At 48.8% G+C, this 13520-nt stretch overlaps 1 protein-coding gene across 1 annotated transcript in view; it reads right to left on the bottom strand.

Annotated features, from left to right (window-relative positions):
• The window catches only part of TMEM72 (transmembrane protein 72), a 33288-nt gene extending 27863 nt beyond the window's left edge, over positions 1 to 5425 (bottom strand). The window contains exon 1 of the mRNA XM_064269106.1: positions 5356 to 5425. Coding sequence (XP_064125176.1) covers positions 5356 to 5425 — 70 coding nt within the window. The remainder of the gene's footprint in view (positions 1 to 5355) is intronic.
• Positions 5426 to 13520: the final 8095 nt, after the last annotated feature.

Here is a 13520-nt window from a genome sequence, read left to right as displayed (position 1 = left end):
ATCAGCAAATGAAGGTCCTGAAAGCTTTGCTCCATCCATGTCATTGAGTTCGAGTCTACTTTGAGGAGGCAGCTCTTTCCCAATCGTATTTTGAGTGCCTTCCAACTTGAGGGGCTCATTTTCCAGCACTCTACCAGACAATGTTCTGCTGCTATTCATAAGGTTTTCTCTGGCCAATTGTTTTGGAAGTAGATCACCAGGTCCTTCTTCTTAGTCTGTCTTAGTCTGGAAGCTCCACTGAAACCTGTCCACTAAGGGTGACCCTGCTGGTATTTGAAATACCAGTGGCATAGCTTCCAGCTTGGCAACAACATGCAAGCTACCATTGTACGACAAACTGACAGACATGTGGTGGCCTTTATGTATAAAACCCGAAACCAAACCTGTTGCTGTTGAGTCGATTCTGACTCATAATGACCCTGTAGTACAGGGTAGAACTGCTGCAAAGTGTTTCCAAGGAGCGTCTGGTGAATTTGATCTGCTGACCTTTTGGTTAGCAGCCAAGCTCTTAACCACTGCACCACCAGGGCTCCCCTTCATGTATAGAGGCAAGTTAATGGGTCAGAAACCTGGAACAAAAACAAAGCCCATAGGTGACCCCAGTTTGATCCAACAAATTGATTTGAGATAAAGGGCATGCTACATTACAAGCAGGACTTGCTCAAAACAGTTTTGTTTCAATTCCACCTCATTTCCTTTTTGGCTCCTTGTGCTCTTTCTCTTTGAGCTGCGTGCCAATTGCCCATGGATGTTCTACTACATCATAGCCATGTGGTTTGGCAAACTAGAGTTCCAACACCAGACCGGCTGTTTACTGGCTGTGTGACCTCTGCCAAGCTATTTAAATGTTCTGAGTCTTTCAGCTCAGTAATGAGGTCACTCCTGATGTTTACCCTTCAGCCAAAGATTGAGTAGGCCCATGGAACAAAACAAGACTAAAGGGGTGCACATGCCCTGGGGCAGGGACTGAAAGGCAGGAGGGGCCAGGAAAGCTGGTAACAGGGAACCCAGGGTTGAGAAGGGAGAGTGTTGACATGTCATGGGGTTGTTAACCAATGTCATAGAACAATGTGTGTACTGACTGTTGATGAGAAACTAGTTTGTTCTGTAAACCTTCATCTTAAATAAAAGAAAAAAGAAAAAAAATATTCTGAGTCTCAGCTTCTCATCTGTGAAATGGGACTGATCTCAGCACTTCAGCCTTCCAGACACTTGTGCGGCTGGAGCAAGATAATGACTAAAAAGCGCTTTGTCAGTCATGCACCTCTAGACTCATAAATGGAAGATCCTAGTGTGATAGTTCCCTCTGGAAATGTGTACTAATTTGTCTGTCTCCAAATGAGGTCCAGGAGTGGGCTTGGTTGGAGAAGGTCATGATGGTGCCAGTTAATGCATGAACAGCAATCTTTCAGAGACAGAGAACGAGTACCTGGACCAAATATTGGTGTCTTTAGATTTAAAAAGTCTTTTGCGACCCCCGACTATGTGTTTCAATGTAACTGTGTCCATCCTTACCATGACCCCGCCTGCCTGTGCCTGTGCACTGGTCAGGGTGACTGATGGTGCGTCATGAGGGTAGACTGATGGGGTGGCTCTGATTGGGCCTGTCTGCTACCCCTCTGTGTGTTGGTTTGCATCCTCCATTCTGAGGTCACCAAGATATGAACAAGTATACCCTTTAGCCCAATGTAGGTGGAGGGCACAGTGATTAAGAGCAGAGTTTCAGGGGTAGGCAGCCTTCAGTTTGACTCTTGTTGGCCTGCTTCCTGGTTGTGAGATCTTCAGCAAGTCATCTCATCCCCACCAAGTGTTGGTTTTCCTATCTACACAATGTGGATGAGGGTGTGCTTCAAAGGGTGGTTATGAGGATTAAATGAGATATTTTATTTAAAGCATGCAGCACGAAGCTTGGCCCACATTAACTACTCAAATAATAATGTTGATTATTAGCTGTTATTACCCAGAGCAGTGGCTGAAGAGTGAGAAAAGCCCTTAGGTGTTGTCAGGAGGCCCTCACCAATATGGTCCAGAGACATTTCCTCAGCAAATCCATGAGCCCTGAGGCAAGAGAGCTCTTCCCAGGCTTTCTGGTGGCTTCCGCAGGGCAGCGGCTGAGGAGTGGGGAGGGGGAATGTTTACTAAGATCCCCGCTCAGGAATAAAGAGGACTGTAAGAACTTCAAAGGGAAGACAATCCAGCCTTCTAGGGAAAGCGAGGGAACCATGCCTTTTGGAAGGCCCTTTGCTTGTTGCACAGACGGGTTGGCCCTGGACTCTGAGCTCCTAGCTCAGTTAAACCCATTCTCCCGAATTGCCTCCTCCCCACCCTTGACGGTTAGTTTGTAGTGAGAACAAATCACAGGTTTGAGCACTCCCTGGGGCCTGAGTCTCTAACTCAGGATTTCATCACCCTGTCTGCAGGTGAGCACAGTGGGAACCTGCTTGAGGGATGGGCTGGCATTCCAGTATCTGCAAGGGGAGGGCCAGTGTGCTCACATCTGTCTGTAGCTCCTCAAGTCTGTCTTTGAGCAGGTCCTGGTGCCACATCTGAGCAACAGAAGCCCTCTAAGATCTCTCTTTCTCATACACACACACACACACACACACACACACACACACACACAATGCCTTCCCAGGCCAGGCAGGTCATGCAAATGAGTGAAGCCAATCAAGTATAAGATAATGTGGCGGGGGAACTCTGAAGACCTGAAGCCATACGACTGGTCCACAGGGTAGAATTTTCTACTTTTGTAAACACCTTCAGTGAGATGTGGTCTGCTGTGGTCTGTTTACCCATGTGGCTGTGGAAATGCAGGCCTGAACATAGGGTGGGGCAGAAATGGCCCATGGGGCAACGGGACACGGAAGAGAGAGAAACTCAAAACAGAGTGTCCAAAATGAAACTGGACAGAGTCCCAATGAAGCTGCAGCCAAAGGGCTGGGCAGAGAGACAGACCAGATCAGGACCTTGTGTGTCCTGGGACAGGTGCCCAGGGTCCTGGTGTCTTTGGCTTCCCTGACAGCTCCAATTCCATACTTCCTTGTCCTTCCAGGTAACACTCCAGGTGGCCTCGGGTCACATGCCTTGCCTAGCGTCTAGGAGCCCACACTTCCCGCATACTGTGGGACTAGGTGCCACCTTAGGTCCCCCACTGTCTCTGCAAAGTGCCAGCCTCTTTCTCTCTAGCTGTGCTGCCCCTGCAAATGAGGTCTGGGCTTGTCAACAGAGGATTTCAACAAAAAAGAGGCTTAGAGGCATAAGGAATTTGCAAATCTTATATGCTGGAAACAGGCCAGGAAGCCAATGATGCTGGGAAAAACTAGAGATTTGCCCCAGAGTGCCAAAGCCCCTCTCCAAAGCTTCCCACTCGCTCCCAGTGCTCTAGAAAGCCTGAGCAAGATTATTTGAAAGCCTGGCTGTTAGAAGGAAACTCGTGGCCTATTCTTAGCCCGGATCTGTTATCACAACCAAGTAGAGCCCCCACCCCCAGCATTAATAGGAGCTGTCCGTGCAGAAGGAGGGGCTGTGGTTAAGAGGAGGAATAAACATGTGGGGGGGCTGCAGACCTTTCCATTGGCTGAGATAAATCAGCCTCTTAAACTGTCTTTAGCTAATTCATTAGGAGGATAGAGACACACACCTTCAAACAGCTTCCTGACAGGAGGCACATCTCAGCTCTGGTGGGGTGTGGCTGACTTCCATTCATGCAGACAGGGGAATAGTCACCAAAATACCTGATGCTGAGAGAAGTGCATTCTGTTTGGAAACCAAGGCCTGGGCGGGGGGAGGGGGATAGGCGGATTCAAGGTCAATGGTGTCATCCAGGACTTGAACCCTATTTAGGCTAGCCTTCTGGGCAGTCATTCCCTTATGTGTAGGAGACAGTGTGTTCCAAAAGGGGCTGAAGCTGGATACCCCCTCTTGCCCATCCACTCGGGACCCTTGAAAGAGCAACTTGAGACCCCTTTCTTGTGTAGACTAGGCAGGGCTTCCTATCTGGGGTGTAGGGAGGGCTTTGGCCAGAGCCCTGGCCTTTGCTGAACAAAGTCTAGGCTGGCTCCTTCCCACCTACAGCGTGACCTTGGGCAAGGTTACCTCCCCTAGTTACGCTCAGAGGCTCCACCTTGTAAAAGGAAGAGTGGGACTAGAGGATCCCTACCAGCCCTTCCTGCTCTAGCCCATGGCCTAGAAGCTCACAGGACCCACTTGCTAGCTCTCCGGCAGCCTCAGCCCAGCATCTCCTGGGGATGATACCGATCTCCACTGAAGTTTCCAGGGTGTAATAGGGACTTTCCCCACAGGTTTACATTCCTGGTTCCCAGCATCCTTGATCCTCCAAAACACCCTGGCCTGCAGCTCTAGTGATGTCCCTTGGACAGATCAGAAAGCACAGGCTAAGAGGGGTTAACAGGTTCATCCGAGGTCATGCATCTGCTAAGCGACAGGGTTGGGGCTGGAGCAAGCACTGCATGAGTTCAAGCTTGGGGAACTCTCACATTTCGCATGACCCAAGTGTAACTTTTTTCCAATGGGAGGGAAGGACTTTGGTCCCCAAGGGACAAGGGGGCCCAGTGTTAAGGTCTAAGATTGCTCCTGCTCACATCCCCAACACAGATGCTGGCTGAGTAGGGGTCATGAGGCTAAGTGTGAGCAGGCAGAGCTCAGGACCGCAGTGGGTGCTGGTTCTGCTCTGTCTTCCCAGTGAGTTGAACAGCCATGACTCTGAAGACTGGGTGGAAGGGAGGAGCTGTGTCAAGAAAGTCCAGCCTAGGAATCATTACCCCTCAAAACCACACTGGGCTCCTGCAGCAGGCAACAGACAGGGGGCCTTCTGTTAATGGGGCTGAGGGGTGGCCAAGGGAAGCCCGAACCTCCACGTCCAGCCCTTTAGCTCAGCCCCACCTGGACAGAGGCGATCTGGGCATTGGGGATTCTGTCTCTGTGGTTTGAGCAAAACAAATGAGCTCAGTTTACCATTTTCTTGCCTGCAAAGTGAGGTACCCAGTTCTCATGTTTGCCCAGCCCCCTACCCCTCCCCTTTCAGTGCCTGACCTCTCCCTCACCACACCTCATCGACCCATTTCCCAGATGAGGACACTGAGGCTGGCTCTTGGGCACTCAGAGAGACAGCTGCCAAGCAGAGATCCCGTGCTGGGCGCACTAGCCCCAACCCCAAGCTCACTCCACTGTGCCTGCTGCTGCCTGCAGAGCAGGGCTGCTGGGGGTGTGGGAAGGAAGGTGAGGGACAGGTGTTGTCAGAAGTGCCTGCCTGGCCAGCTGGCCACCTCCCACTCTTGGGCAGCCCTGTCTGCTGTGCCCAGCATGCAAGGACAACAGGGCAAGGTGGTGTCTTACCTGCAGCTGTGGTGATGCCCAGGAGCCGGCAAGTGTATTCCAGCCCAGTCCAGAACACCTGGAGCTTCATGGTGCCAGGGGTGGCGAGGGCAGGGTCCCAGCAGGTCAAGCGGCAGAGGCTCCAACCTGGGGTACTCCTGGATGCCCTTGCACAGGCAGAAGGCTGTAGCTACGGGCTCCAGGTCCCCGAGCTTAGGGACCCTGCCTTCCCAAACCAGTCCTGGCCACTGCAGCCTTGCTGAGGTGTGAATAGGGATCACCTTTCTGGCCTTGCCACTGTGCCCTTGCCAGGCACTAGGCTTAATCATTACCTGGGAAGAATGCCCCTGCTGCTGCTCCGCACAGCTTGGGGCCTTGAGCGCTGCAGCCTTCCTTTGCCTCTGCCTGAGATCAGGCTGATTAGGGCTGGGCTGGGGCAGCTGGAGCAAGCAGGGAATTACCGTTTCTGGCTGGGAGGAGGGAGCTGAAGAGGGAGCCAAGGTTCCTTCCTTACCAGACTGCGCTGGGGCAGTCTCACCTGGACCTGACACCTGTCTGGGGAGAGCCAGTTCCACAGGAGATGGGGCACATGAAGGTCCCCGTTTGTGTGGATGGGGAGAGAGGGATGTGCCTTTAAATCACCCGTAGAAACAACTTTTGAAATAAGTTCCAAGCTTCATTCTTCTGCTTAAAGATGGATTAGAACGCTTTGCCAGGCTGTAGTGGACTTGGACTCAGACCAGGGCATACTTAGGCTAGGCCCCACCACAAATGGGCCTTCCTTTATCCTGGACAGGCATCCTGAGCATGTGATGGGGGAAACTACGTATTACAATTCTTCAGGAGGGGAGTCGTATGTCAATAATTAACTGGGTGACCTTGACGAAATCCAAAGAGACCTGTGAGCCTTACTTAGTAACTTTTGCAAAAACTAAATGAGAGGGCTTAGCTGGGTTAGTGGTTCTCAAAGTAGTGTGTTAAATGGAGCTGGGCCTGGAAGCTCAGTCCTGAAAATTGGATAATGATGGGTTTTTACTAATTCTTATTTTACTAATGGACTTACCAAGTTTTAGTTTTCCTCTGAGATATTTTTCTGAAATCTATTGCTTCTTTGCTCATATGGAATAGACCCCATAAACAACAACAACAAAACAAACAGATTAGGGGGAAGAATTCTCATAATAATGGCAAACTCAGACATAGTTGGTCTTACTTTTTATTTGTTGAGAATACATGTGCCTTCATATAATTAATTAATAGATACTTTTTGCTATTAAAATTTAATTTGATTGATAAATTTGATCAAGATTTCGTGGCATACCATAAAGGCTACCATTTTTTTAAAAACGTATTTTATTTTTCTCCATTAAACAAATTTACAACCTTTATATTTATGTGATCCTTAAGATCAGGTTTTAAAAATGTATGATTTGAAATGTTTTTTTCTTGGATTAGCAGACTATGCTTATAAACTCAAAATTTCCCCAAATTTGACAGGTCTGCTGAGGGCACCTCCGTCCCACCCCCCTGCCCCCAGAAATGCTGGTATTTGGGCGTCCACGGAGCTTCCTGGAGTACCCAGACAGGGCTACTGGACCAGCTGTTACCAGCCCCATGGCTTCATCCCTCTGGGAACCATTCTGTCTGAGCTGGTGGGGAAGCTCTGGCTAACACCCAGAACAGTGCCTTCTTTTTCCTTTCGGACAACAGTTAATTTTGTTTCTTTCCCGTGATGTCCATGTGCTCAGAAGAGATGGATGCTCTGCAGCCCTTGGTGGGTGGAAGGCTGTTCAGTCTACTTATTGATGGTGGCTGTGACCGTTCCCTTCCCGGGTTTAGAAAAGAGCATGTGAATCAATTCTGGTCAAATGCCAGGAAGGGGCATGTGCTGATGCACCTCTGGGAGGTATTCCTCACTCTTACCAAGCAGCACAAGGGTGGCTGCACCTTCCTCTCTCTGGGTGCTATGGTGTCGGGATGGTGGCCGTCTCAAGACAAGAAGGGTGGAGGCAAAAGGCATGACCCCTGCCCAGAGACTGGTGGGCGAGATGCGGAACGCTGGGCACCTGATGATGTGATGGAGCTGCTGAACTTACCAACACCGTCAATACCACCAGCCTAGTGCTGTCCTGTGCCCATTGTTAAGTTGGCTGCCTTGGGTTTTTGGTTACAGCTGAAAGCGTTTTGCTTGACATAGTGTGTTGTGCCTGAACTGAGTCCTCTCCACAGGCTTTTTCTCAGGAAGCTCTTTCCTGTGCACTTGGCTCAGGTCGGTGGAGATTGAGAAACAGAGAGGCTGAGGGAGAGGGTACCCTTCAAGCCCTGGGGTGCCCCTTCTTTACAGGGGCTGCCCTCTTCAGAGGAGTAGAAGTGGGAGTGTTGGGCTGATGGTAGAAGGAAAATAAGGCCCACTACAAAAATAAAACATGGAGAAACCCCAGAGAGGGCTGGGAAAACCACAAAGAAGACCCTAGAACAACTTTGATCTCTCTGTACCATTGAACCCATTTATGGAACTCCATTGGGGAGGAGAAGCCCCCCATGGGTGGAGGCAGACATGTTTCTTAAACTCCTAAGATAGATAGCTACTGTGAAGTCAGCTCTGACTCATGGCAACTTTATGCACAACAGAAAAAAATGCAGCCCGGTCCTACATCATCCTCATGATCACTGGCATGTTTGAGTCAGTCCATGGTTGCAGCTATTGTGCCAATCCATCTCACTGAGGGACTCCCATGCTCTTGCTGGCCCTCTACTTTACCAAACAAGATGTCATCCTCCAGCGATTGATCCGACCTGATAAAGTGTCCAAAGCAATCAAGTTGGACAACGTTCTCTTGTGATCCATAAAGTTTTCACTGGCTAATTTTCAGAAGCAGATCACCAGGCCTTTCTTCCTAGTCTGTCTTAATCTGGAAGCTCCACCAAAGCCTGCCCACCATGGGTGACCCTACTGGTATTTGAAATACCAATAACATAGCTTCCAGCATTATAGCAACACACAAACCACCATAGTATGACAAAGTGACAGATGATCGATGGAAACTCCTAATGGTTCAGGAAAAAGATTGTCAGGAAATGAGATCCTAAGACACAAGCTGGCTCAAAAGGTGGTGAGGCTTTCAAACATCAATTCTGACCATGCAGCCAGTCGTGGGCCCCGAGAGGAGAGGAGGGGTTTCCTTGAGAACTTAGTGGGACAGCCCAGGGAGCTCTGCTTCCAGCAACCTGAAGAAAGGGATGTGGGGCCTGTGGAAAGCAAGTGGAAAAGTACTACAATGACAAAAAGGGAGTCTCACATTACAGTGGCACGTGAAGCAGAAGGCGCCGGGGTCACTGATGCATGGGACAGTGATGGAATGTGGATGTTACACAGAGACATAATTTCGATTTCTATTGTACCCTAAGGAGCCCAAGCTTGCACTAATGGGTGGCAGTTATGGGGGGAAGCTTTTAGCTCAAAACAGGGAAATATATTCTAACCATCGGCCTCCCAGTGATCACTTGGGCTGTTTTGGAGGCAATGAGCTCCCTGGGGCCTGCAGAAACCTTGGGTGGGGGTGGGGACCCTGTGGACGGGTCACTCGCTGACTGGATGACTCAGACCTGGGAGGCTCTGGTTCTGTTGTCAGTGCTGTTAGGTGCCGTTGGGATGATTCCACGTGTGCCGAGTAGAACTGTACTCCACACGGCTATGATCTCAACGGCTGTGATTTTTCAGTAGATTGCCAGGCCTTTCTTCCAAGACATCTCTAGATGGACTCAGACTGCCAACCTTTCTGGTAGTAGCCAAATGCTTCACTGTTTGCACCACCCAAGAATACCAGGTTAGATGGATAGAGTCAAACATGCCTTGTCTAGAGCAGGTTCCAGGGAATGGGAGCTGATAATACAGGGGAACAAAGACAGCTGACTGCACTGTGGCCCACTTGGGTTAGTTTTGTTACTCCAGCAGCTGTTCTTTGTGACATAAGTGAGTTTACTTACTATGCTGTTTCATTTCACTATATGCTAACCAAAGTCTCTGTGTGCGGGAATGATAGCAATGCAGGTTTACCCAATAAACTCACAATAATCCCAGACACTTGACAATGAATGTCCTGCCTCCAGGACTTGTCGAAAAATAGTGGTGATGTCAATGACTATCACAATAGGCAGCGTTTGCTGAACATTAACTGTACTGCAGGCCCTGTGCTAAGTGCTACAAATACAAGCCTATTATTCTTCTTCTCAGTTTACAGGGGAGGAGGCAGGGCCAGGTGAGGCTTCGTGCATTTGCTCAAGATCGCACAGGACATAAAGAAATGAGGGGTAGGGGGAGGAAGTGATTCTAGCCACATCTCCAGCTTGACCTCCTCTGCCTCTCTCTCTGGTTATATGGACATCTCAGTCATAAAGCTGCCGAGGGTAAGACCATCCTAGTAGCCCAGAGGCAGATCATCCAGGAGGGCTTCCTGTCCAAACCAGGTGATTTCCTCAGCTACTATTAGACAAGGGGAGGCAACAGTGGATTCACCAAAGGCTCCCCAGCCGCCTTCTCCTGACGGTAGTCAATGGGAAAGAGTGCCTCCAACTGTCAGTGCCACTCCCTCTTTGTTTGTTGCTATAAATGGGTGCTCCCAGGCATTCTCTGCCATATGGGATGGCCATAAATTGGGTGCCGTTAATAAAAGGCTCATTGCCGTTGAGTTGATTCCAACTCATAGCGACCTTATAGGACAAGGCAGAACTGCCCCATAGGGTTTCCAAGGCTATAAATCTTTACAGAAGCAGACCGCCACATCTTTCTCCAGTGAAGCAGCAGGTGGGTTCAAGCAGCTGAACACTTAACCACTGCACTACCAGGACTCCTTGCACCATTAATAGCTGCACAAAAATTCGAGATGCTTGGGATGGCCCTGGGGAGCTTGAGAAGTCAGGAGAAGATGAAATGTGGGTATGTGCTAATCACCGTTCAGCCATTGAGGGTGAGGAAGTTTCCACAAAGCAGCAGGAAGGTCATAGCATAACTCAAAACAAGTGCCTGTCCCTGGAGGCAGATCCCTGAGCTATGCTAAGCTTTGACCTCTTCAGCTCCCCTCTCCCATCACACCTCTCATCTCAGTGTCAGCAAAGAAACTCAAGACCCTCAGACCGGCACACTTCAATCCCCCTCACAACCCTCCTAGCCATCCACATCCTCACCCTCACCTGTCCTGTGTCTCCGTTAGAGGAAGAGGGCTAATCCTCTCACTTGTGCCTTCAATCTGCTGCCTCTGTGTCTTTGGGGACCTTCACCATCAATTATAGTGTCTATTCTGTGTATCCAAAGTTTCTCCTCCACCTCTTCCTTCCACTCAGTCTATAGTCAGGGTCAAGGTTCTTAAGCCTTTCGGTCCTCCAGCACACAGAGACGATGGCTAGTCCATAGCGAAATGATCTGCCTTCCCTGCAAACCTCACCTCCCCACAAACCTCAAGTGGAGGTGACCTCCCCTTCACAGCCAGGACACTCCCTCCCACTTCTAAGATGTGGCTTTCACCTGCTTTCACCTCACTGTGACCATGTGGGCTGGCAGCTGATCCCAGACCCAGTGACCTCATTTCTCAGCTCATTCAGATCCATTCTTGGACCGTTTAGTATTTAAAACTGTTAACCACCCCTTTCTTCTTGAAAAGCCTCCTTACAACATGCCTTTTGGTGATGTCCTCCGTGTGTGAGGCTTGCATTCTCTCTCTTTTCCTGTGTGTCCTTTGCTGTTTCCCAGGTAGGAACCTGTGGTAGGCAGCCTCCAAGATGGCAACAACTATCCCCCTCCTGGTATTCACACCATGTGTAGTCCCCTTCCATGTTGTATCAGGGTTGGTCAATGCGACCAAGACAATATGGCAGAAGTGATGTTGTGTCAATTCCGGTAGTTGCTATCTCTTTCTCTCTCAGTTACTCTCTCAGGGGAAGCCAGCTGCCATTTCATGAGCAGCTTTATGAGTGGTCCATGCAGTGAGGGATTGAGGCCTCCTGCCAACAGTCACAAGAGTAAGCTCAAGAGTAGATACTCAGCTCCAGTCCAGCCTGCAGATGACTGTAGCCTCCGCCAACAGCCTGATCAAAAACTCATGAAAAACCCTGAGCCAGAACCACTCAGCTAAGCTGCTCCCAGACACCTCACCTCAGACACTTTCTGATATAATAAACGTTTGTTGTTTTAAATTGCTAGCTTTTAGGATCATTTGTTATGCAGCAAAGGTTAACTAATACATCATTCTTGACCCTATTTTCACTCTCTCATTTTCTTCTTTTTCTGGTTATTCTTCTCTAAATCCATGGCTTAAGTATGACCAAACCAACCAACCAAAAAACAAAAAATCAAACCCATTGCTATCCAGTCGACTGTGACTCATAGCAACACTATAGGACAGAGTAGAACTGCCCCAGAGAGTTTCCAAGGAGTGTCTGGTGGATTCAAACTGCTGACCTTTTAGTTAGCAGACTAACTAGCCCTGCCAGGACATTATCACCAGCCACCTAAGTTTCTACCTGTCTGTTGGTCACCTCCGCCTCAAAGTCAGTATGTCCCAAATCAAACTTAGCCTTTCTATCTCAATTGTTTTCCTTCTTTTGAGTTTTATATCTTGGCTACTAGCCTCATTATTACCCTAGTCACCAAAGCTAGAAACTTCAAAGCCAGTTTTGGCATCTCCCCTTCCTTTTTCCCAAGTTCTGCCAACTTTATATTGCCATTGCTTACCGTCCACCCTTTCTGTCTGCTGCTTCTATCCTTCTCTGTGTTTAAACCCTCATCGCTTGCACCGATCACTGCCGTGGCCCGCTATCAGGACTTCCAGGCTCCAATTCGCCCCTCTCCACTTGAACTCCATCCTGTAGCCTGCGTTGTGTTTTTGAAAGTGCAGATATTCAGAAGTTATACCCTGCCCAACACTTTTAATGATTTTTTATTGCCTAAAGAACAAAGTTGAGATTGCCTAGGTTGGAAGGCTAGGCCTTCCATAAGCAGACCCCACACTGTCACCCTAGACTCATTGTGTGCCTGTCCCTTCCCTCCTTCCCAGATGTCTGGGCTTTCAGACTCTACGGACCAGATACAGCCTTTCAAGCTGTCTGTGCTCATGTTGTTCTCTCTTCAATGTCTTGTTTCTTTCTTCAATATTCTCTCTTCTTCATCACAATTACAGTCATTATTTTTGAGTTAGTTTAGTATCAGCTTCTTGATGGATTCTGTTTGGTCTCTGCAGTCAGAATTAATTATGTCCATGCTGCACTTGACTTGCCTGTGTTAGTGTTGGCTTCTCCCACCAGGTGGTGAGACTTTGGACTCAGGGATGGTAGATGCTTGAGTGGATGAAGGAGGCTTATCAAAGTGGGCTGTCATGGATCGAATTGTGTCCCCCCAAAATATCTGTCAACTTGGCCAGGTCGTGATTCCCTTGCATGATTGATTATCCACCATTTTATCTTCTGATGTGATTTCCCTATGTGTTGTAAATCCTATCACTATGATGTAATAAGGTGGATTAGTGGCAGTTATATTACTGAGGGCTACAAGATTACATAGTGTCTTAAACCAATCTCCTTTGAGATATAAAAGAGAGAGGCAAGCAGAGAGACGTGGGAACCTCATACCACCAAGAAAGCAGTGCTGGGAGCAGAGTGCATCCTTTGGACCTGAGGTTCCCATGCAGAGGTGCTCCCAGACTGAGGGAAGACTGATGACAAGGACCTTCCTCCAGAGCCTACAGAGGAGAAAGCCTTCTCCTGGAGCTGATGTCCTGAATTAGGACTTGTAGCCTACTAGACAGCGAGAGAATAAGTTTCTCTTTGTTAAAGCCATCTGCTTGTGGTATTTCAGGTATAGCAGTGCTAGATTACTAAAACATGGGCCCTGTAGTTATATTTAAGTTCTTGCGATCAGTTTAGCTAAAGAATAGGAAGTAAGCAAAGCCATAAACCTAACAATTTAGCCAAATTTTAACAGGACACAGCTGATAGATTTTTAGGTGAAATCATCTTCGCCCTCACTTTTCCTCCCTTCTCCAAGTTGGGTGTAATCAACTTTTCCTCCCTCACATATCCAGAGCCCATGCAGTGCTTGTGTCCCCCAGAAAAAGAAGACAGGCTGTGGTTCCCATTCAGGGTTACGTTAACAAATCCCCTGAGAACACTTTAGCTTGTGTGGTACCAAGCAGGGG

The sequence above is a fragment of the Loxodonta africana genome, chromosome 16, assembly GCF_030014295.1.
Source record: "Loxodonta africana isolate mLoxAfr1 chromosome 16, mLoxAfr1.hap2, whole genome shotgun sequence".
Taxonomy (NCBI): Eukaryota; Metazoa; Chordata; class Mammalia; order Proboscidea; family Elephantidae; genus Loxodonta; species Loxodonta africana.
This window is presented reverse-complemented; position numbering and strand designations above follow the sequence as displayed.